Genomic DNA, 25,350 nt, shown 5'->3' on the forward strand with positions numbered 1-25,350 from the left:
TTTCTTGATGGTATTTGTGCTGCTTTTGACCTAAACATTACATCTGAAAAAAACTTAAGTTGTTGAATTTTGATGCTTTATGGAAAATATTTTTGTCAAAATGTGAATGTTTCATAGATGAAGTGACTACCCTAATATGAAACTATCTCTAGCGAACATCTAGTGATAGATGATGTATTCATAAATGAACCAAGCTATGGATTTTGCTAAGTTATTTGGAAGTGCTTTGTCTTTGACCCACTTGCTCACATAGCATGTTTCCATGACTATTGACTTATTTGGAAGTGCATCTAGCAAGAGATGATGTTTTCTGGATTTTGTTCTGCTATTTGGAAGTGCTTTGTCTTTGACCCACTTGCTCACATAACATGTTTCCACCATGACTATGTTCTTGTTCTTTCAAGATGTTACCTTCTTGAAGGGTTCCATGGAGTCTAGTCCCCTAGTCCCCACTTAATAAATACTCCTAACAGCTTGATGGTGGTTAAGGGTGTCATATCTAATGCAATTGGTATGCCACCCTTTGGCAAATATCACATGTTTGCAAGAAGTCCGAACATCTGCCATTATGCTTGGCCGGCATAGTCCAACTTGTAACTTTTTTTTATGAGTAATCAGAGAGGAAAAATGTCCTCCACATATCCCAACTTGAGCTTCACCAATAATGTGCATTCTATCTTGAATTGATACACATCTCCTTAAGACATCATTTATCCCCAATTTGTAGAGACATCCTGGACAATTAGTGTGAATTTTAAATAAAGCCTTTGAATACAAATGCCTTTTTACTGGCTAGAGACCAATCTTTTGGTAGACTCTCTTGTTGCAAGAAATCATAATTTTTTTGCCATTCAGGAATTGATTATTTTGTTGTTGTTGACCAAAATAATTCAACGTCCACCATCGGCTCATCCCTTCGTGATGTTGATGAGATTCCTTCAGTGCTTCTCGAATTTTTTTTAGCCCCACAATGTGTTTTTCCAGTCTTATGAAATATTTTAAATCCAAACTCCAATAAAAAAATCATCCATTTGATTAGCCTTCCTTGGATGACTACTTTGTTGACTAGATATAACAAGGGTCGACATAAAAATGAAATAATTTGCAGAGCAGATAATGTCTAAACTTGGTTGCATTTGAAAACCATTCCCAAGGCTTCCCTCTCTATGGTAGAGTACCCCTACTTTGCCTTGCTAAATCTTCTACTTGACAAATACATTGGATAATCTAATTTTCCTTTAGGTTGTGCTAATATGGCACCCATTTCCATTCTAGATGCATCAACATGTACATGAAAAACCACTTCTCAGTTGGGTTGGCGAAGTACTGGTTTTGTGCTTATTGTTGTTTTCTCTAACTAGAAGGTTGCTCCACATTCCACAGACCAAACAAACTTGACATCTTTTTGCGTTAATGCATATAAAGATTATGATTTTTCCACAAACCTATGGACAAATATCCTGTAGAAATCAATATATCCTAAAAAAGAACTCAATTCATACGCGTTGGAAGCTGATTTGGCTTGGTGGATACTTTTGATTTTGTGATTTTGTCTTTAACCATCCGAATACCATTCTTGAAAAACACATAACCTAATAGCTATGCCTTCCATACGATGCATATAGCCTTAAAAGGGTTTAGACATATTCTCTTCTCTCTGTATCTTTGAAAAACCATTTCAAGAAATAGTAGTTGTATTTCCTCTATTGAGTAGATAGTAAAGTCGTCCACAAATAGAGTCAAGAACTTATGCAAGAATTCACTAAAATTTTTCATCACAGACCTTTGAAATGTTCTTGGAGCATTGCATAATCTGAATGGCATTAGTAAATACATAAAAGCTCTTTATTTAGTAGTGAAAATTGTCTTTGCTCCATCTTATGGAGCTATTTTCAACTGATTATAATCAACTGATTACATCTCATGACCAATAATTTCATTAGGCATCATCAATGAATGGTAAAGAAAATGGATCCTTGGTTGTTTGTGCATTTAACTTGCTATATCCACATATATTTTGATCTCACCATTCTTCTTTGGTACTACAACAATAGGGAATAACTAGTCACTTCTTTCTACTTCTGAGATAAATCTAGCTTTCAAGAGGTTATCAATTTCTTCTTTTACCTTCTTTGCACAATTGGGATTCATCATGTATCTTTACAGTATGAATAATCTAGCATCAGATTTCAGTGGTATCCAATGTTGACATACCTCTAGATTGATTCCTTATAGATCAATGTATTCCGATGCAAAAACATCTTTGTATTTCAAAACAATTTGTTTAGCTTTCTCCTTGATAGATAGCTTCAGATGTTTGTTGAATTTATTGATCTTGGGTCCTACGTTAGTCCCCAAATTCTATTCTTCAACTTCTTGGTTATCAAGAAGTAGCCAATTACGAGTTTTTAATGATCTTGGGTCCTACGTTAGTCCCCAAATTCTATTCTTCAACTTCTTGGTTATCAAGTAGTAGCCAATTACGAGTTTTTACTCCCTTCCTTTTGATCAATGACTCTGCCTCTTTTTTTGTCCTTGTGCCAATTTCATATTCATTGTGCAAATAATTTGAACTTGCATGTACATAATTTCCTTATGATGCTAAATGACCATCTCCCTCCGATGATTGTGCATTATGGCTTTTGGATTCCATGTTAGCATTGTTGAACTAGACCCTAGTGATTAATTCTTTATTTATTCTAAAGCTCTACCATCCATGGATAATGATTTCTTCCCTTCGCTCATTTCTATAAAACTTTCAAGATATTTTTGTTGATGTTCTTGAACAATTTTTTAATTCAAAGGACATAATGCGTAGCTTTTTTTTCTATTTGAAAGATCTTCATAGAAGGATGCATTCTCTCTATTTTCTTTGTTCCATATTTTCTTCACAACTCTTCTAGTCTCATTGCCTTTTTCCAATTTGTACTGTTGTTGGTTTGGATCTAAATTCTTTGAGGTGGTCCCTATAGTGGAAGTGTCTCGCTTGCATAGTCATGAATGATTCCAACATTCCTTAACCAAGCTCTTCCTAACAAGATGATATAGGTTCCTTGTGCATCCATGATAAAAAAAATGGTTTTAAACTTTTCAGATCCTAACCATATCTGAACATTTTCTACCAATCCAATGGCTTGCATGATTCTCTGATCAGCAATTTGGATTCAAAATGGAGTTGTCTTCATTTCATGAATTCCCAGATTTTGCCTAGTGTGTTCTTCCATAGTACATCCAAGCTCTTCCTAACAAGATGATATAGGTTCCTTGTACATCCATGACAAAAAAAAATGGTTTTAAACTTTTCAGATCCTAACCATATCTGAACATTTTCTACCAATCCAATGGCTTGCATGATTCTCTAATCAGCAATTTGGATTCAAAATGGAGTTGTCTTCATTTCATGAATTCCCAGATTTTGCCTAGTGTGTTCTTTCATAGTATTCACACCAGCTCCCCCATTCAATATGACTCCAATTGTTTCCATACCTTGTAATCGATTTGTATGATTTGCACCTCATCATCTTTGATGTTTGACTTGTCCATTGTCATTGCTTCAAATTCCTTTTGCCTATGCATTCTGATAACTTTCTTTGCTTTAGGCAAGGTCTTCATAATATGATCCAATTCTATTTTTCTTAATTCTCTCACAAACCTACACATATATCTCGTCTTGTTCATTCCTAGAGCTTGTATCAATAGTCAAAGATCTCCCTTCTAGATAACTATCTTCATAATGCCATGTTTGTGGTCCCCTTCTTTATCTCTTTGTTGATGGATCCTTGAATGAAAAATCACTTTGTTCTTTTTAAAATTGTTCTATTTCCACATCCAGTATTTTTATTAAGTATGGAGCCTGATTCACCCCTTAAGCACACATTTGTAAGGCCCCAGTTATGAGGGGAAGCCAATGGCCATCATGCATGAGAAAAATCTCGTAAAAAAACCAAACCTTCAAAGGTCAAAAGATTCCCATTTTTACGAAATATTATGGCCGGCGGACTATGGCCGAAAAGCGGCTAAAAAATGGTCGATTGATGGATGGTAGTCAATGGCTAGTTGGTCCGTGGCCCGAAGGCAATGGCCGGTTGGCCGGTGGTCAGAAGTCTATCACTGGGCGCCAAATTCAATGGCTGATGGTGGTCGGTGTTCAATGGGCATTGGCCAAGTTTTAGATTGATGAGAGAGGGTAGCGCATAGAGGCTCCTTTTAGCATATAAAAGGAGGCCTCTTCTACACACAAAACAATTGTAAGGTGTGATAGAGTGTGTGTAAAGTGGTGAACGAGAGTGAAGCAAGTCAGGAGGTCCATTAAGGGTTGCTAATCCCTTTGTAATTACTTCAAGTTAGAAGTGAAAAGCCATTGAGGGACTACTTTCTCGTGAACGTAGCCCACACTTGGGCAAAACATATATTGTGCGCTCTCTCTCTCTCTCTCTTCTCTATTATCTCTCTTGTGTGTAAAGATTATCTCTCTCTAATAAGTAAACTGCTCTAATATCTACTTAGCTACTCCTTAATCCCTAACAATTTCAACATTGACCAAGTTGGCTTGGAACACTTCTTTCTCACCATTTTAAATACCATGACTAGTTTTTGAGAGTTGTGTTGTCTGGGCTGCTAAAGTCATGGGTGAAATATTTTAAATGGTTTGGCCTCTGAGCATTTGGTTTTTTAGACTTCCTTCTCTCCAGATCGTGAGTGATCTAAGCAACCAAAACCCTATGCTCCTGCCATGTATCCACTTCTTTGGCTTTCCCCTTGGCTTTCCAAATAGTCCTTTACTTCTCCCCATTTCGAATTTCTTCACTCTACTTTGGTTTACTAAGTGTTTTCTCTGGTGTTTCCTTGATGAAAACACCATAGCTCCGATCAATGATCACTCTCACTAGTACTGGTTTGACTATGTTCGACTATCTTCACTTAGCCACCTCAACCTTTACACTTTTTGGATTGTGCTAAGAAATATTCATTTATGCCATAGGTGTAGCAATTGAAGTCTCATTTGTTGAAGTCCCTTCTCCCTATGCCTCTACCAGAGAAGTTCTAATATCTTTCCCTTCCAACAATTCCCCTAATAGGATCTCCATTCTCTTGGCTCTCAATAAACACTTCTTTGTTAATAGGCTCTGGATTGGTTACTGCCATTAATGATACATTTTCACGTTATTTAAAATGACGTATTCTAATTTTTCAATTATTCTGGATGTGAAAATAGGTTGCATAGTACGTTGAACACACTCATCAATGCGGTGCGATTAGACTACACACTAGGTTTCCACTTTCCTTTATGACAGCCTTCTCTTTGAATTTAAAAAATTGCCTGGACAATTCCTCAATCTTCCTAGTCCATGCCCCTTTCTTCCTTGTTTTGAAAGTTTTGGCTTTTTGCTTGCTTTGAAAGTTGAAAAAGTAGTTTTAAGATTAATGGTCTTCTCTCTTCTTCTTGGTTTGACAAAATAGTTAGTGTGTGTTTCTCAAGGTGTTTCCCGTTCCTTTGCTCGTTGAGGATTTGAAATTGATTCAAAATAATTTAATTTATGGTTTACTGATTCACTAGTATCAACTGCTACCTTTGGGTTGGCTTCCCTGGTAGTATGTCTGGTGCTATGTGAATGGTGGTGTTGTTGATATATTATTGAATGTGCGCTTCTAGAATACTTAATTTTTTTTGGAATCTCTCTATGGTTTATCTTCCTTGTTGTCTTGGTCTAGTTAAATTTCTTCACCCTGAGAGAAATTATAAATTCTATCAGATTCTTGCTCCAACCCTTCAATAGCAGTACATATATGATTTCCCTCCTTGGCAAATGCTATGGTGGTTCTTTGACCTCTTGTTGGACGTTGTACTTGCATAGTGTTTGGATGAATAACTCAAAGTCATAACTGGGAGATTGGATTTGTCAAGAGCTATAAGCTCACCACCATGATCACCAAAATGGAAAGTGTTGGAGCTTAACAACTCTTCCAAAGATAGACTCGGAGTTCTTTATTAATAGCAAATATGAATACCATTTGAATTAGTAAGATGATCTACTAGTGATTTAGAGTCTCAACTATTATATGGCTAGATTATATGGCTACATACCTTCCTCTCCCAACCACGATGTGGACTCTCTATTGCGACGCTCATTTCAGCCATTTTTGAGCATCGAGAGTCGCTTATGAACTCCACTCACACCACGTGACATGTTCATTTGGTCCCATAGGTCATATTTGACCTCCCAGGACAATAATAGAACTATCTCTCTCTCTCTCTCTCTCTCTCTCTCTCTCTCTCTCTCTCACACACACACACACACACACACACACACACACACACACACACACACACACACACACACACATCCCTGTCCACATAGAGTAAAACTGTAAAATCTTGGATAGATTCCGAGCTTGCCTTGAAAAAATATATGCATTGTCATGCAGTCCTCTCTCTCTCTCTCTCTCTCTCTCTCTCTCTCTCTCTCTCACACACACACACACACACACACACACACACACACACACACACACACACACTAGCACACACACATTCAATCACACCTCTCTCTCTCTCTCTCTCTCTCTCTTTACCAATATCTTTTGCACTTTGCCCCCTCCCACCTTATATTCCTCTTGCCACCCCCCCCCGACCACTGCTGACTCTCTCTCTCTCTCTCTCTCTCTCTCTCTCTCTCTCTCTCTCTCTCTCTCTCTCTCTCTCTCTCTCTCTCTCTCTCTCTCTCTCTCTCTCTCTCTCTCTCTCTCTGTGGCCCCCTTCCACCCCATATCCCTCGCGGCTCTCCCTTCATCGGATTTCCCCATTAGTGATATGACTTGTGGGAAGGTGGTGGCGAATATCCACACATACAAATATGCACACACATGTATATGTATACATATGTATGTATACATATCAATACATACATAATATATAAATAGGTGTGTCTATACATATGTATATACATACATACATATATACATACACACACATATGTATGTATGTATGTATATCTATAAGTGTGTGTGTGTATATAAGGAATGGTATAGGAGAGGGATGCAATTAAGCAAGGTGATGGTAGAGAGAGAGAGAGAGAGAGAGAGAGAGAGAGAGAGAGAGAGAGAGAGAGAGAGAGAGAGAGAGAGAGAGAGAGAGAGAAGTACACAAGAGAGAGAGAGAGACAGAAGTACACAAGGGAGGGAGGGAGAGAGAGGGAATGGGTGAGAGAGAGAGAGAGAGAGAGAGAGAGAGAGAGAGAGAGAGAGAGAGAGAGAGAGAGAGAGGAAATAAGTAGGTTAAAATGACATGTGGAGGCCAAGAGCGGGAGAGAGGGAATGGGTGAGAGAGGAAAGAGGACACGACAATGAGAGAGGGAATAGGTGAGAGAGAGGAAAGAAGTAGGTTAAAATGACATGTGGAGGCCAAGAGAGGGAGAGAGGGAGAGAGGGACTGAGTGAGAGTGAGGAAAGAAGTAGGTTAAAAAATGACATGTAGAGGTCAAGAGAGGGAGAGAGGGAATGGGTGAGAGAGAGAGAGAGAGAGAGAGAGAGAGAGAGAGAGAGAGAGAGAGAGAGACCAAAGACAAGCCAACGAAACGGCTAGACAAGAACAAAGTTATGGATCTCCTCGATCAACCTCACCGCATACAGAGCAACAAGACCTTCCCATGCCTAGCCCACCACCATCATCGATGGGCAAAGACACCAATGAAGAAGCGGAGCCTGAGAAAGACAAAGATTCTGAGTCCACCCAACAAGCAGAATCTACACAAGAGGCTGACCAACCCGACGGACAGAAAGAAAAAGAGACAGAGCCGGAACCGTAACCGGAACTGGAGAAGGCAACAGAAGATACTCAAAAGCCAGAAGAGGAAAAGGCAAGTAGATCTAAACAAGAGACTGATAAGGAAGCAGATGAGGAAAAAGAGTCTACCGTTGCACATGCTGCAGAACTTGAGCCAGAGAAAGAAGAAAGGACGGCACCTGAAGAGACAGCAAGGTCTGATCCAACACCATCTACTTCCACTCAACCAGAAACTTCCGAGGCATCAAAGTCTCAGGATACCCAAGAAGAAGACCGACCATCTACCTCTACACAAGAACCACCAACAGTTATGATGCAGCAAGAAGCTACACATGATGCTGCAGGCACATCCCAGCTGACAAGACAGGAGGAGTGGCAGTCAAACGACGAGGTAATCGTCCAAGTCAATGAATATGCACGGCAGATGTAGGAAATCACGGAGAGACTGCGTTCAGCAGCATTAAACCGCAGCACAAAGGCCAAGGAACTTGAGATGGTGATCGACACTCTCCAAGGAGAGTTAAAAGACAGGATGACTGTCATCATTGATCTTCAAAGGCAGGTGCAAGAGCTGAAGGCAGAAGCAGAACAGCATCAGTTAGCCAGAAATAGGCAACAAAAAGAAATGGAGGAGTTAGGTGATCTACTCACCAAACTATCTGATGCCTGCAAAGCAAAAGACAAGCAGCTGACAGAATTTATGAATGAACTTCTTACAACATCTTTGTCAGCTCAGAAAATTCAGGTGCAATTAGATGTTGCCAATGCTTCTCTGTAGTATTCTGAACAGAGGATCAATGATCAAGCCATTTTCTTATGGCAAATCAGAGAAAATCCAGTGTGGCCTTGATCAAAGGAATTGACGAAGTGTATAAGGCACTTGAAAAGAAAAACAAAGACCTAGAATTGGAATTAACGCTAGAACAATCACAGCGCAGGGACCTGGCACTAATGCGGGTTCAGAGAGAGGAGGAGCTCCTAAAGGAGATAGCAGAACTCAAGTGGATTAATCAACTTCTCAGAGATGGGAAACCAGACATGCAGGAAAAGGCAGGCACCTCAGAGCCGCCACAGATAGACTTACCCTCGGTCTCATTTGCTGAGTTTGAGACACAGTCCACAGCAGAGCCGAGTGGTGATGAAGATTTTCATATTAACATCACGGATGAAGACACAGTGCCAATGGTCCAGCTATCAAAAGCTCAAGAAGGCGCACTAAAGGAGAAGATCACCCTAGAGGTGGATGAGCAGTGGAAAGCCGCAATGGATTTGGAGGTGAGAGTTTTACACTCTTTCAACGTCACTCGGCTCACTCCCAATCAAATCAACGCTCAACGGCACCAACAATCCCTTCCGTACACTCTCATCAAAGTGGAACTATTATAGGTGAAAGAAAGGTTGTACAAAGATATGCAAGAAGATGGCACAGATAAAGACCACCCAAAGTGGAGGTTAAGCTGGCTGAACAAGAATCGAAGATACCTGATTCTGTTCACAAGAGCATCTGCAGCCCTTCATAGAGATCCAACCTTCTGTCATGTACCCAGAGTAAGGACATGGCAAGCGCATGAAGCACTGCAAAAGAAGAGGCCAACTTGACTTAACTTCCCCAGGCTGCCAGCTCTAGAGAGAGGACAGCAACAACAGAGGAATACATGGTGAAAACCCTAACGGGCGCCATGTCTTTCTTCAAGAGTCTGCCAGGTCTCTCATGTGCCATGTTATGTAAGATCTGCAGAATGTTGCTAACATGTATACAAGTTTTTAATGAGCTTGAGCAAACAGGAGCCCCATGGCTATCATTCTTGGAAGGAAACAAAGGCTTATGCTACGATCTAAGTGTGCAGTCTTCAGAAGAAGTCCTTTACGCATTCTATGCCAGATGTATGTTCTTTCCATCGAATAATATGATGGCCTTTGAAGAAGCAATCTACACTGGATTCTTCACCTGGCGAACGAAGATATTTGCACAGGTGATCAGCAACTTAACATCTAGGTTTGTAGGCTACTCAACGGGAAGCTGAAGAATAAAGTAACAATGCAATTTTTGCAAGTACCCGACAAAGAAAGAAGAATCAGATACCAGAAGGCATTGGACGTGATTAAAGACCGCCTCGCCAGCCGTCAAACCGAAGACTAGTTCAGCCCATAAAGCTGTGTCAAGGGACGACACAGCCGAGGAGGGGGGGAATGTTAGCAGCAAGTTAATACGGACATCATTTTTCGGAGTTCTCTTTGTAAAACATTTATTCTTTTGATAAATCGGGAATATTGTAACTCCTATTTCTCGGATAAACTCTATAATTAATGAGTCGGGGCTACAAGCTTCCAGATTGTATCAGCCAGTCATTTCCCAGCTTTGGTAGAACTCTAGATTATTAGTTTTGACCACCCAAAAACCTTGGCTGAGGTATAAAAGCCAATTTTTGTAAGTTTTTGGATAAGAAATACACAGCGTGAGCTAACGGCGCTCACTTCTCTCCTTCTTGCGCTTCCTACTCCCTCTCCGGTTGTCACATTGCGATTACGTTTGTTGCATTGCAACCGCAGGTAAGAGCTCTACGCATTGACGTAAGCAGCGCACAGTATTTCGTAGCTTTTGGCGTCGCCGACCCGCGGCCTAATTTCATCATAACTAGGAATTTACACTTTTAAATTGCAAACTAAGCATAGGCGGGGTATTGGGGCATTATTGCTAAGCATTTAGATGCATTTTGGGTCGAAAAAGACTAGATCAAAAATCCACTGCTGTTAATAATCGCGATTTTGGAACTTGACCTAAAGTGGGGTTTGAGACCATAAGCATGTGTGCTTATGTCTTATAAACTTGTCCTAGAAGTTTCGTTACGTTTGGATGTCATTTGATGCTATAACGGATGTGATTTGCTTGCCAATGAGCGATTGGCTTTTGGTGATTTCAGTCACTTGAGTGTAGCTTGAGTTAGATGCGAGTTGTTAGTTTTTTTCTAAGAGATTGAAAACCTCTTGTACCTTCTATGCACTAGTCGAGTCAACTTCGTCCCATGGTTTGACAAATTAATCGTGGTTCTCGCTAATACTCCAATAAGATAGGATGGTGAGGTTAGACATGCGTCCCATATCCTCTTTGTCCACATAGCTTTGGACCTGGAGCCTCAATTTCCCGATTAAGGGAGTGACTGAAGCTTCTTGCCCCTTGCAAGCACCGTCTGCGCGGGTAGGACATCTCCCATCTTGTAAGCTTGTATGCCTAGCTTGGTGGCCAACTCTGCGGATATGAAATTGTGATTAGAACCACAGTCAAAGAGAATAAAAGCATCATGTTATCTTACCTTTCCCCAAGCATGACATAGAGCAGATCCTTTGTGGTGAGTTTCCTCCTCTTGGATTTCAACCAAGGTAGCTCTAGGAGGCTCATGGCGGGTGTTCTTTTGGGGACAAGCGCGGTACCCATGCCCTTGTTTGTCGCACTTCAAATAGCAGTTATCCTTGCGATAACACTCAATCTCTTCAAGACAGAGTTTGTTTTTACCTTTGTAAACTCCCTTATCCTTAACTTTGTTGGAATTTCCCTTAGGAGACTTTTGAACATTTTCCTTCCCCTTAGGTTCATTGGAACCCTTGTTTTCCATGGGCTTAGAATTTCTCTTAGCCCTTGTTTGGAAATTGATTCGAGAAGCCACCATAGTATGGTGTATAACCGCCGATATGGTGCGTGGCCTTTGGGAGTTGACATACTCTGCCATTTCTTCAGCTAAGCCCGCACAAAATGGTTGCTTTTGCTCTCCAAAATCCAGCTTTTTGAAGACAGTGGCTTTGAGTTGTAAGTTCCAAAATGTGTCTACATATTTGTGAATCGATTTGTAGGGAGAGAGCTTCAAGCTTCGCCATTCGGTGAGTACTTTGTCTTTGGCTTCGGTGGCCAAAAACTGCTTCATAATGGAAGCTCTTAAAACTTTCCATGTTTGTGGAGCTTTACCATTGGCCCGTAGGCTAGACCACCATTGCCTGGAAGACTTTTGAAAGTTCATTGCTACATGGTGTATCTTAGAGGACTCCGTGAAGCCCTCATCTCCAAACGCCACATTGAACTGTGGGATAAAGACCAAGAATTTGTTTGTAGCACCAAAGGTGCCATCATAGGTAAGGAAAGAGATGCTCTTTCCTCCTTCTTTGAACTTCTTGAGCTTGGACAACCTCTTCCACGTAGCATAGGATTTCCTATATCCTCTTCTTTTTTATGGTTCAAAAGTTGCACCATCACTTTCTTCAGAAGATCAAAATTTGAGGAAGATGGAGAAGAGGGTGACCTCTTTGTCGCCTTTTCTTGGCTTGATCTTCTTTGTATGCACTATCATTTTCATAAGAGGAAGAGGATGAAGAAGATGGAGAAGAGGGTGTCCTCTTTTGCGCCTTTTTCTTCTCTTGCTTTTTGTCATTCCTCTTTGAAATATGGTGTGGAGGAGTGTGTGATGGTCTTCTCCGTTTTGGAGGTGATGGAGAGCGTTTAGGCCGCCATCTTCATGGAGCCATCTCCGTCGAGGTGGCAAGAGACTCACTTCTTTCTCGTTCCTTCGGTGGAGGCTCTTGAATTCTCTTTTGGGAAGGAGACGCATCATCAAGAAGCAAATTTTTGAGCCCTTCGTATGGATCCTCTTCTTCTTCCCGAATCGGAGAGAGGCCTCTTTTGGAAGTCTCACAAGGAGGCTTCCTAGGTACTCTCTCGTCATGGTGGGGAGCTTGGAGAATTCCATGAGCACAAAGCTACCGTTGCACTTCACTTTGGAGGGATGGATTGCCCATAGCTTGTTGAAGCCTAGAAACAAGGTAGTTAACAAGCATAGGGGCATCATTAGTAGCCTCCTCATTAGCAAAATGAAAGTTATCAACATTAATTTCACTCTCTTTACTATTGTTAGCCACTCTAACAACTTTTAGGTGTAATTTGGCACTTCAAGCCCTAGTTGCTACTCCTCTTTACCCCTTTAGAAAAAGCACTCAAGCTACTGTACCCGTGGCTCGAATACCATTAATTGCAAGCAATAGAAGAGAGGGTCGTTCAGCACCAAAACAGCACCGGCTCCTGTCAAGCTTCTAATAGCTCAATAGTGGTTAAGACGAAGGCAAACCCCGTAGGACTCCACTATTAAGACCATAGCTCTCGACGGTGATGGCCCGTTATGTGCACAAAGGCAGGCGCACTGCAAGGCTAAAAAATCCCTATTCTACTTGCTCACATGCAATTATTAATACCAACCATTTATAGCTAGCTTGAGGACCTCCCTCCTTGAGCAAGGAAAGAAAAACCTTGTGCTCTGATACCAATGTAACATTTAATGGCCTAGTAACTTGTGTGTTGCGGAAAATAGCATGAACATAGTGAGCATTTCATTAGAATAGATTCCTAATGAGAATAACAAGAGTGCTTGGGTGGAAAAGCAACAAAAACTATAACACCTAGTTAGATAGCATGAACAATACTTCAAAAGAGAGAGAAATTAAGCTATTGACAAGAGTTGAGGACCGGATTTACATGGAGCCGTGCCCCCCCCAAAAGGCTTTGTATTATGGTTTCTCCCATCGAGAGAGACATTTTACAATACAATTCTTTGTTTTCCTTCAATACTAGCTAGTGCAATGAAGATGGAAACTTCAAGCACTAAGCAAAACACTTATCAAACACAACATCAATTCCCTCACGGTCTTAGACCCAAGACCTCACACACCTTCAAAGATGGTGAGAGCTAGCGGGGTATGAGAGTAGATTGAGATGAAGAAGGAGTAGTCTTACGAGAAAGATGTACATCTCACTCACATTAGCATAGCTTCGCTTAGTAATTAGCATGGTAGAGGAGATGAGCATGCATTGAATCTTGGCTCTTGGTTGGATTTGCGTCACAAAGCCAAGAGTTGTTGGTGTAGGCCTCCCTTCTCACAAGCTTGGAGTAGGTGATAAGCTTTCCATTAAAACTTGAGAAGGAGAGAGAGAGAGTCTTCTTGCTTCACACATGAGTTTGTGTGAGTGTGTGTGCATAATACCTTGAGAAAATCAGTCCCCTCTCTTTCTATTGGTCGACCCCTCTTGCTATTTGCTCATGTTGCAACCCTATTGACCCTTTCCAGGCTTAGCCAATGAGTACTAAGAAGCATAAGTGATAGCCTTCTGACATTTGTCTCCCTTTCCCCTTTTGTGAGAGCTTTAGGTAATTAATAAATGCAACTAAACCCTCATTGGACCCCTTTGCCTCGTGGCCAATAGGAATTAGGCAAGCCATTGGGCTACTAAATGCTCATTGGACCCCTTGGGAGACTGTCCAATAGTCTTCTAGAGAGCTTAATTCTTATTGGTTCTTTTATTAAGTGTTTTTAAATTAATTAAACTAGATTTACTCTAGTCCAATTCTCATTGGTCCACCTCCATGGCCATCCAATAGGATCTGAGTACACCTTGTGGGCATCTGGGCTAGGGAGCTGACATGTGTCCCTCTTTCCCCTTGTGTAAAGGAAGCTTGTGAGAAGTGTGTGTGTGTGTATGTTTCTCTCTCATTCCCTACTTCCAGGGCTCGCCCCCTCCTATGTAGGACTCATGAAGACTTTTTGAGACACACACAAAGCATCCAATTTCCCTATTGTTTGACCTTTGGACACAACCTTTGAATTTTGGAACCTTAGCATTTTGGAAGTCTTAATGGGTTGAACCTTAGGGTCTTTTAAGCCCATTGTTGCACATTGCTCTTTTGCAGATGGCCCCCCCTTTGGATCCATATTTTCCCTCCTTTGGATCCCTACTGTGGCCGGTCTGCCAGCTTAACCAATATTCTAGCTTTTTCTCCCTTGGTACTTCCCCATATTAAATGATCAGTTTAACATGAGAAAATCATGTAGGACAATTAAATATTAGTTATTATGACAACTAGACTGAACCTGTAGTAGCTGGGAGTCAAAACTGGAAGCTCCAAATGGTCGAGCACTCACAGCTCAAGACCAAAATTGTAGAGCGAAACACGCTCGCGTGATGCACCACCCAAAAGGGAAAACACTGCACGCAAATCCTGAGTGCTTCAAGCAATCGCAATCTCGATCGCACCAACGATGCGCATAAAACTGTTTGGAAAATTTCACCAGAGTTTCATCAGCAAAACGGCTACAAAACTAGTAACCAAAGTGACTGCATGCTCAAAACCATGAGCAATCAAAGCACATCAAACTTCACACTAAATGCATGCACCAATCTCCACACTTTGCATACATCATTGCAAACACCTGCAAATCTAGTACACAAATACTTGCTCTACCTGTGACTGCCAAAAAACATGCTCGAGGCATACATTACCGAGCTCAAACTACAATCACATGAGTCTCCTTGAGCATCAAACCACATAAGGCATACATCGTATCCTCCCACCTGTGAGGAAACTTGCAGCAAATACTACTCTCACATCCGAGAGCAAAATATGTGTGGAATCCTCGATACACAATAAACAATTGTTGCTGCAAAAAATTCAGCACTCAAAATTTTAAAATTTTGATACAACCAGTGCATCTAGAACGTGCCAAAACCCCAAGGTAAACTTCTGGATCACATGTATCCGAGTCCGAGTGTGAAAGATATGCCAAAAACCTTCGTTTTCGGCCCAAAAACGTAGCATAAACTATCAAAAGAGAGCTGAAAAATGCAGCTTCTGAACCGTAGCTCGAATGAGGTTTCTGATTGCACGAATGGCTCTGAAAGGGGGGTAAAACCCTATCACACCTGATAGAAACTCTCTCAAAAAGCTGAATTTGCCGATGCCGAAGTCGAAACTCTGTTTGCCCTCTCAAGAGTGCGTGCGCACGGAAGCGATCTCGGGAATGAAACACGTCGCTCTGATACCAGTTGTGAGTGCGCGGATGCAGTGTGCGTGCGGAGAGTGCTAAGGGGAGAGAGAGAGAGAGAGAGAGAGAGAGAGAGAGAGAGAGAGAGAGAGAGAGAGAGCACGACACAGGATGTGGGGTGGAGCTCCCAAATCTCAATGTGTGAGGACTATGTGAGAATGTGAGTGAGAGCTCCTTATTCTTTGTATGTATAAAGAATAAGGAGATGAATGTGGGCGGTCGGACACTGGCCGACGAACACGGGCAAAGCACGGTGAGGTACACCGCCTTTACCTAACATATACTATTTTTCCTTTTGTAGTTGATTCAAGTAAACACAACATGTACATAAATGACAAGTCGCAACATGCTTGTCACGTGAACAAATGCTTTGCAAATATGCAAGGGACCCATCAATGGTTCAAATGATTGAGAAAGCAGCCCTCCTATTCAAGGTGTTCAGTATGTATGCCACAAATCTGGTACCCTGTCAAATTGCAACACTCCTATTGTGATTGTGCAAATTGGGCAAGCTGTACAAGCACACATATGGCATGCGACAAATATTGAGAGACTTCTTTCCTCATCTTCGTCATATTCTCCCAATTGTTGACATGGCTAAGGACATGGCAATGGAAAACAAACAAAAGGGAATTAGCTCCGTACTTGAAGCTCCCGTTGAGCCTTTTAATGACATGGCCATGCAACGCACCCTTTCATCACATATCCTCGATCAATGTATGAAGACTTGAAGAGTATGCTACATGGATTGGGGAACATATCCCAATCTTGTGATGACGCGCATCTACAACATTGATAGGACAAGTATAATTGGCTTATTCATGTCTTTCGGATGAAAGGGTGCACAAGGACATGGAATCATAGGGACAAGTGATAGCCACCTGACTCGACCATGGACAATGGAGAGTTCCAAATGAAGATTCAATCGCCTACTCAACCCTCAAGATAAACAAGCATACTTAGGAAGAAGCATCAAAGGTACCATAAGTGAGTGCACTTTGCAAAGAAAAATCAAGTTTACTATCACCATTTTTGCACCAAGACCTTGTTGGTAGATCAAAGTGTGGAGCATGCCGATGTTGTCAAGCAATATTGCCACTCACTTCACTACAAGGATCACGGGATACAGTTGATGCTTTGATCAGTGGGAGAGTAATCTTGTATGAGGACTCCAACTTTCATGAATTCCTTGTCCCATCAATGTCATGCAGCTCAGATGAGGAGAAAGAGCATGCTCTCGGGGTGTGCACTATGTAATCATGTTAATATACCATGTGAGTTCAGTATTAGGGGTATTAGAATGCAAAGCATTTCCATTTAACAGAGATACACTGAAAAGAGGATTTTTTTATATTCCATTTTGGAAAAAATCCTAAAATAAGGGGTCATTTTATTCATTCAAACATGTTAAAAAGGGGGGTTTTTTAATTACCCCACAAAGTCACATTATATAAAAGGCATCACATTTTACTTTTACAAAAAATGCCGAAGTTTAACTGATGCATGGAGGTATCCTCCCAATGTATTTGTGAGATATTGAGCAATTGACTTCTTAGAGATAGAGAGAGAGAGAGAGAGAGCAAGCAAGTACAGGTGGCTTGAATGAATATCCCGTCGTGGGATCCAACAAGGAGAACTCTACGTAAAAAAGCAGAGGCATGCGACGCCGTTCGATGTTTAAAAAGTAAACTCAGACATCCGAGGTATAAACTTTGACAAGCTTAAGTAAGTCTGAACACACATCTAGTTCAACAAAATGAAAACGCGTGCACAGTTAGCTCATTGGGCTGCCACGACACCGTCTCAGTTCGAATCCATGGGGACGACAGGTCGTTGTTGTTTTTTTTCGCCGTTCGATTGCCTCGAGATCCCCGCCTTCCGCCGTCCATCGTCGATCCCATGGCGGGATCTTCATTCAAGACCTCGTGCCATTTAGTCATGAGGGTGGTCGGTGAGGACTTTCAATAACAGTTTTGAGTTCTAAGGGCCTGTTTACACGCTGCCAAAAATGGTCCATTTCTGTGAAGTTTAGTGGCTTTGAATGGTTGGTGGTGGTCCTCGCTAATGCTGCTCACGTCTCGATAATGGTGGTCACGCTTGGAAAGTTGAAAACCAGCTTGGATATTGTGAAAAACACCGTTTAGGTGTTTAATACCACCTCGAACTTAGGGAATACCATATGAGGGCTCAAAAAGTAGCATAAATGCCACTACTTCACATCAAGGCTTCAAAATGAAGTCCCTGTGTGTGGCCACAAGACTTTGCCACTGCAGGCCAGAAATGGGCCATTTTTGGCAGCGTGTAAACAGGCCCTAAACATTGCGTTAAATGCAAACCATGAGAGAGAGAGAGAGAGAGAGAGAGACTCCAGCTGATTCTAATATATTCACACGTCTCTGAGCGGTGAAGTGGAGGAGGACGTGAGAGAGGACGTGTCCATCGTTGATTTGTGTCTTTTCCGGTAGAATCCAGATTCCAGACGCGTTTAATTATTACTGGGCGGGCGGCGAGCAGTGTGAAAGAGATAATCATGTAGATATTAGAGCCGTGGCACTGTGATGGTTTAGTAGAGGAGGGGAGTGGGTGCAAGGTTGCGTGCATAGCTTTGCTTGCTGCCACAGCAAAGAGCATCAACAGCGCCAGAGCAGAAGCGAGATTGCAACGCATCATCTTCTCCAAGTAGTAGTCTGAGTGCGCGTGAGAGGTGTAGTTGCTTTGACAGCATTTCCTTACCCACCATTTTGGGCCTGCTTTAATAGAGTGGGCGGGCGCCCAGAGCTGGCAGAATAGGCAGAGCCAAGAAGTGCTGTCAAAGCCACATCGCACTCGAATAAAAAGTTGGCCGCATGGAGAAATTTGATGCGCTCTCGCTTGCGCTCCTCTCAGTGCTTGCGGTGGGCGCAGCGGTGGTGAGCGTGCGGGCAGGCGACGCAGAGCCGTTGCAGGACATATGTGTCGCGGATTTGAACTCAACGGTGAAGGTGAACGGGTTTGTGTGCAAGGCGGCCGAGCTGCAGACAGTGGATGACTTCTCCTCCGCAGTCATCAGCAAGCCGGGAAACATCAGTAGCAAGCTGGGCGCGCTGGTGACGCTGGCCAATGTGGCCAAATTCCCAGGACTCAACACCTTCGGAGTGTCCATGGCCAGGATCGACTACGCGGTGAGCGGCCTCAACCCTCCTCACATCCATCCGCGCGCCTCCGAACTGCTCTTCCTGGAGAAGGGCTCTCTATACGTGGGATTTGTCACCACCGAGAACAAGCTCTTCGCGAAGACTATCGTGCAGGGCGACCTCTTCCTCTTCCCCAAGGGCCTCATCCACTTTCAGCTGAATGTGGGTGATGAGGCTGCCGTGGGCATCGCCGCACTCACCAGCCAGAATCCTGGCACATCGCAGGTGGCGCGTGCCACGTTTGCCTCCATGCCTCCTATAGAGTCGGCTGTGCTCTCCAAAGCCTTCCAGATTGGTGATGGCGAAGTGAAGCACCTGATGGAGGTCATTCGCAAGACTTAAATATAGCCAAGCTGCCTGCCGGACCGGACGGAATGTTGTTTTATAACCCTGTTTTTCCTGCTGTCTTTCTCTCATCATTGTGACTACCTATACCTTACATCAAGGATTTAATGAAACAAGTTTTCCAGGTTTTGTTTTTGGTTTTCCCCGGGCCCCCTAACTTTTGAGTCACAACTTTTAATTCTAACGACCCTTTCACGCACAGGCTATGGCGTAAATCTAAAGTGTTTTACACTAATTTTTTCAAAGTTTGTAGGTTTTCTCATCTTAAACTATAAAATTTAGAGGTAAATCTCAGAATTTGTAGGTGGAGTTACACTAAACTTAGGTTCTTTTCGAGCACTGGTCCAAGAAAGTCCCTAAACGGCTACCCTTCCTCTTTGTAAAGAGAAGTACCAAGAGAATTTTGTAAATATGATGCAGCATATGGAAAGAAACTCCTATAGGGATGACCATGTCCGGAATGTGGAGGAACTTCACATGTATTATGTATGCATATTGTTGCACATTAAACCCTCGTAGCATGACCATACGAACAACCTCCCCAATGGGCAAGGATGATACACCCATCGTGGACATGGTTGTGACCTTCAAACCCTATCCACTATCTTCTTGCACAATAAATACTCCTATTTGACAAAAGCAACACGTATGAACTAATTTTGAAAGGCCATGTCCTCGTGTTTGTTTGTTTTTTTTTGCTTTCTAAAAGAAACCTTAGTGTTGTACTCGGTTAGGGAGACTTTCATTGTTTTCAGTGCAAGATAGTGCAAGATAGAGACTTACTTTAAATGTTTATTTCACTTTCATTTCATATCTCGACATGTCTTATTTTCTTTTGCATTCTATTGTTTTAGAATGCTAACTAGTATGTGACCCGTGCGTTGCCGCGGCTACATGTGCGTCAATTCAAGCAACCATTGTTTTACTTCCCTTCAAAGAGAGGGCAAATGTCCATGATTCTCAATAAGATTTTATAGCTCTTTAATACACTTGTGCATCAATCACCACTCAGTAACTACTTCTAGATGACAATGTATAACAACACACAAGGTCTAAGCGCCCTCCACATTCGCATCAATCAAGCACAAAGCTATCTTTTGGATCAACACTATGTCTACCTTTTTAAGTGTAAGATCAAACAACTAATGAAGTGTAGTTACTCTCTACATTCTTGTGGATTGACCAAGGACAAATCTCCTTCTAGTTGGTCATGCCAAGCTCTAACATACTACTCCTACTCATGGCAAGTTTGTCCCTTACCCATATTTTATACCATAGGATCTATTCGGCTTAGCTCCCACTCCCTTAAATGAGAGAGAGAGAGAGCATCGAGGCACTACATGGAGGAGAGTCTCTTTTTGTACGCGAACTATATCTTTTAACAATTTGAGAGTGCGATCATCATAACTTAAATGAGTGCTCAACGTTTGATCACATCAAATTTGCTTTATCCACATTTTGGCCCATACCATGTCCTACATACCTTTCTCTCCTAGCCACCTCATGGATTCAACTTGTCAGTGGCCTCCCTTATATCCATAGTCTTCAAGCATGTTACATGTTGTACTCAGTCCATAGGTCAATTTGATCTTTAAGGATAATCTCTCTCTCTCTCTCTCTCTCTCTCTCTCTCTCTCTCTCTCTCTCTCTCTAACCTTTGAGGTCATTGTGTCCCCCTCTCCTTGTATAAGTATGTGAGCATGCAAGCCCTTGAGTTCAAGAATCAACATTTTAGGTCTCTTACGATCTCCTTCTTCTTCTCTCTCTCTCTCTCTCTCTCTCTCTCTCTCTCTCTCCTTCTCCTAACATGCTATGCAACATGACGACTTGTTGCCAACAACGTTTGGATTGGATAAGGTTTGTTTAAACTTAATAGCTGAGAGTCGAAATTAGTCGGTCTCAAGATTAACAGGTCTCAGACCACGTCAGTAGGAAGAAAACTGTCTCTCTCTCTCTCTCTCTCTCTCTCTCTCTCTCTCTCTCAGGCTGCATGTTTAGTTTGTATTAAAATGAAGCATGTGAGAAAGAGCCTGGTCACGTGTACCAGCGAGCCTGCTTTTTGCCTAGTCACGAGCCGGCTCCTCTCTCTCTACCTATCTAATCGTAGTAGTTAAGAGCCTCGAAAGGGGCACAGCCTTTCACATGGTTGACTTTTGTTTCCCTCTTGGTTAGCAGGAACCTACTCATCACTCAGTCAAATCAAACAGTTATCTTCAAAAAGGCACCGATTTTCTTGACTTGCAAACAAAGCTGGAAGGCTATTTAGCCGTTCCAAAGTGACCAACGCTAAATGTAAACAAAATGGCATGGAGGCAATCCTACATTGGAGGCACATGCATGGAGGTAGCCCTACAATAAGAGACCGGAGTTATCATTTCTAGAGGGAGGCAAAGGGTCCACATTAGGTATGCAACACCAAGGAGGATCCAAATGAGCAAAGGATTGCTAACTCCAAGACCAAGGCCAATACCCTCGACTGGCAATGATCATCCTCCAATGCAATCACATCATTGGGAAAAATCTTTTTTTCAAACATACATAATTGCTTTCCTTTGATTTTTCAAGAAGAAATCTAGAAAATTAGGTTTATTTTGTAATTTTTTAGACTATTTTTATCTATTTTGGGGCGGAATATCTCCTTTTCCCCTTGAAATTGAAAACACCATGATAGTAAGTTGCGACACATTTTTCCCAAACACTGAATGGAAGACCCGCCTTGCACAATCGTTGCGTGAGCACTATAGCAGCAGTCAAGAGTTCGAGATGTGAAAACTTGAGAAAGCTAAAAATCTTGGATGATCACGTTGGAGCTCTAAACATTGTAGCATCCATTGAATAGCAAAAAAAAGACGAAGAAAGAAACACACACACACACACACACACACATACGTACGTTCGAGGCAGACCAACTTATCGACGTGTGGTACAGCTCGCTATTCGTTATTTTTCCAAGCTGCGAAGTAGGGCCATCCTTTACAAAAACAAAAGTAATCACCTTTCAAAATTGAAAGTTGGACTGAAACTCTATGGCCTTGCTAAAGAGTTTAAATAATATAAATATATATGTGATACTAAGTATTGTGACTTTTTGATAGAACTAAGAAGTCAAAATTATGTCTTTTCATTTTCTACCATTATGTACTTACTACTTACCCTTCACTTTCACATTTCAAACCAAATGATTTCTGAGTTACCTTTCACTTTTACATTTCAAACCAAATGTTTCTTAAGTTCTTGAAATGAAGGAGAGAGTGACACATGGATGCCCTCTCCTTCCTTGAAAATTTTAAGCTCAATTATATATAGTATAGAAGTGAAACTTCACTTGCATAATTCTAGTAAATTCTATGGATACACACACACACACATATTAATGAGTTTCTTTAATTTCACATTTCATTCCACAGCCTCACATGGCTTGACTTTTCTTACATTCTATAACTTAATTCTAGTCAAGATTTAGGAAAGTCTCTTTTATTAAGCGGTTGTCGACCGAATTTCCTTCCCACAAAGAAGCAAACCGGAAATACTAGCATAAATTTAAAATTTGTAGGATTTTTGAACTATTTTCTCATATATTTCATCAGTTTTTCTTCCCTCTACCATGGTTTGCAACCAAGAAGTCTCCATTTTCAACCAACTCAAGGCTAAGCTGAGGCAATCCTTTCTTGAACACTGATTCTACTTAAACTCGACCTAATGATTTTATCACGTTCTAATTATTTTAGAAATCCATCGTGATTCTTTCACTTGTTTGTTAATCGAAGGACATGAATTCTAGTCATCTTTACTTAGGTACTTTTGAAAGAAAAAACCAAGGATAATTTTTTTTTCCTTGAAGTCATTGCGACCATGGTCTTTGAGCCATAAATCACATGGTGTATGTGTGTGTGCACGCACGCATACGCGTGTGTGCACATGTACATACCACACACTTATACATCTATGGTGTGTGTGTGTGTGTGTGTGTGTGTGTGTGAGAGAGAGAGAGAGAGAGAGAGAGAGAGAGAGAGAGAGATTTTGTATGCCAACTAGAAGACCATACTAGCTTCTTCAATCTATAATCAATTAGAAGACCACTCAATCACATCATCATCTAGTGTGTCCAATGTCCAATACAAAAGATAATGTAGCAAGGGCGAAAACAGAGTTTGTATCCTACTTATATTTTCTATCCTAATGGAGATACTCCATGGAAGGTCCATTGGCCAATGTAAACCCAAGCATTACAAGGAAAACACACACACACACAAAGAGAGAGAGAGAGAGAGAGAGAGAGAGAGAGAGAGAGAGAGAGAGAGAGAGAGAGAGAGAGAGAGAGAGAGAGAGAGAGAGAGAGAGACTTTTAAGCAAAGACATTCACAAAAAGCTTTGGGAAAAAATGAAATGCAACATTTGGCAAAGACATTAACAAAACCTGCATACTCTTTCTCATAGAAAACATGGCAGCACTCATGTCATCCAAAACTTAGTAACAAGTTAAGAGATCATGTAAACCTAGGCAATAGAGAGAGAGAGAGAGAGAGAGAGAGAGAGAGAGAGAGAGAGAGAGAGAAAGAGATACTTTGATATCGTCCTCGAAGGTCAAATATGACCATGGGACCAAAGTTACATGTGATGTAGTATGTGTGTGACTGATGAGTGATTCTTGATGCTCCAAAATTGTGGTGATGAGAGTCATGTTGGAGAGCCCACACTGTGGCTAGGAGAGGAAAGTGTGTAGGTCTAAGTCATGGCTAAAAATGTGAGGAAAGCAAGTTTGGATGTGACCAAATTCAAAATCTCGAATTTGTAGTGAGCAAAATGTGCACAATCGATTCTCCATTGCCCCAACACCTTATTTCTCATTCGAAGGGAGTGGAAGCTAAGCCGAATGGCTGCGATAGTGCGTATTGTTGACCAGGGGATATTCTTAAGCATGTAAGGGTGAGTACGGTTTTCTCTTTCAGCGAAGAACATGGTTTTGTAGTTGGTGGCAATATGGGTAGTGTAATGTATGAAGCGTGACCCATCGAATTCCTCCCAAGACGTGATATATTGGCATTGTAGAAAAACTTTATTCACTTGGGAGTCTACTAAGGCATCATGTAGAAAGTGTAATGAATCCCATCTTTGAAACCACTTCTTTATGTCTTGCATCCATCCCGTGCTCAAGATCTTGCTTTTATGCATCTATTGAACTTTTTTTCTTGCTTCCCATGCAATTGTAGTAATTCAAGTTGAGGTGGGTTTTGATGAATCTTTATCAAATACCCCACAACCCTTTCCATTCCCATAACCCCAATTGGAAGAGATCTTAACTCAAGAATTAGGAGCATATATGGTGTTTGTGTCTTAACTTGGAGAAAGTTTGTAAGAAAACGCTTTTGGACATTCTCAAACTCTTTCCAAGTAGACTTTGTGATGCTCCCACCCCACACTTCAACTCCATAAAGAAGAACCAAGAAGAACCGGTGTCACCAATGTGTCAAAAAGGTACTTGAGAACCCAACAGTTGATGTTTCCTACATTACACATGTTCTAAAATGCATAGTATGCTCTCTTTCTGCCTTCCAAACGATGCATAGCACATTCATGCCGCTCGTGAATGGTCGCAACCTCAAGGCCAAGGTACTTAAAGCTCTCAACAACTTCAAGTTTCTCATTGTTGTACACAATGCATGGATTCTCCTTATGATTGGTTTTCACAAGCACAAACTTTGTTTTGGATTTATTCACAATCAACCCACTATGCAAGCAAAAGTTCTCAAGGACAACCACAAGCTTTTGTGCATCCTCTAAAGTGTGTGGTAAAAGCACTACATCATCCGGATACAACAAAAGCATGATTAGCGGCATTGCAAATAGTATCCTCTTCAATGCCTTCTTCTTGCATAAATCAAGTACCATTTGTTCCAATTGATCGATGACCTAACACAGTTGGTGATAACGGACATCCTTGTTTAACCCTAATTCCTAAAAGTCCTCTTCCCATGCGCAATTGACACATCACCTTCTCATATATTCAAGAAACCGCAAGCATAAACTCACTTGGCACTTGGAGTTCTTCCGTCCTTCGAATTTCGCATTTTTCATAAGCTTGGCAAGAACCATTGTGGTGTTGATTTCCTATCCAGGAGTATGGATGGTTATTTTGAAGCATCCCTAAAAGATGAGCCAGTGGATGCAGAATTGTTTCAGATGACGGTTGAGGAG

At 41.5% G+C, this 25,350-nt stretch overlaps 1 protein-coding gene across 1 annotated transcript; it reads left to right on the forward strand.

Annotated features, from left to right (window-relative positions):
* Window positions 1-18,200: 18,200 nt before the first annotated feature.
* LOC147447956 (germin-like protein 5-1) lies at window positions 18,201-19,296 on the forward strand. Its single transcript, XM_086523855.1, has one exon. It carries the CDS (start codon window positions 18,484-18,486, stop codon window positions 19,150-19,152), a length of 669 nt encoding a protein of 222 aa, XP_086379981.1. The 5' UTR covers window positions 18,201-18,483; the 3' UTR covers window positions 19,153-19,296.
* The last annotated feature ends 6,054 nt before the right edge of the window (window positions 19,297-25,350 follow it).

Source organism: Adiantum capillus-veneris, chromosome 11 (genome assembly GCF_014529385.1).
Source record: "Adiantum capillus-veneris isolate H3 chromosome 11, ASM1452938v2, whole genome shotgun sequence".
In the NCBI taxonomy this organism is placed as follows: Eukaryota; Viridiplantae; Streptophyta; class Polypodiopsida; order Polypodiales; family Pteridaceae; genus Adiantum; species Adiantum capillus-veneris.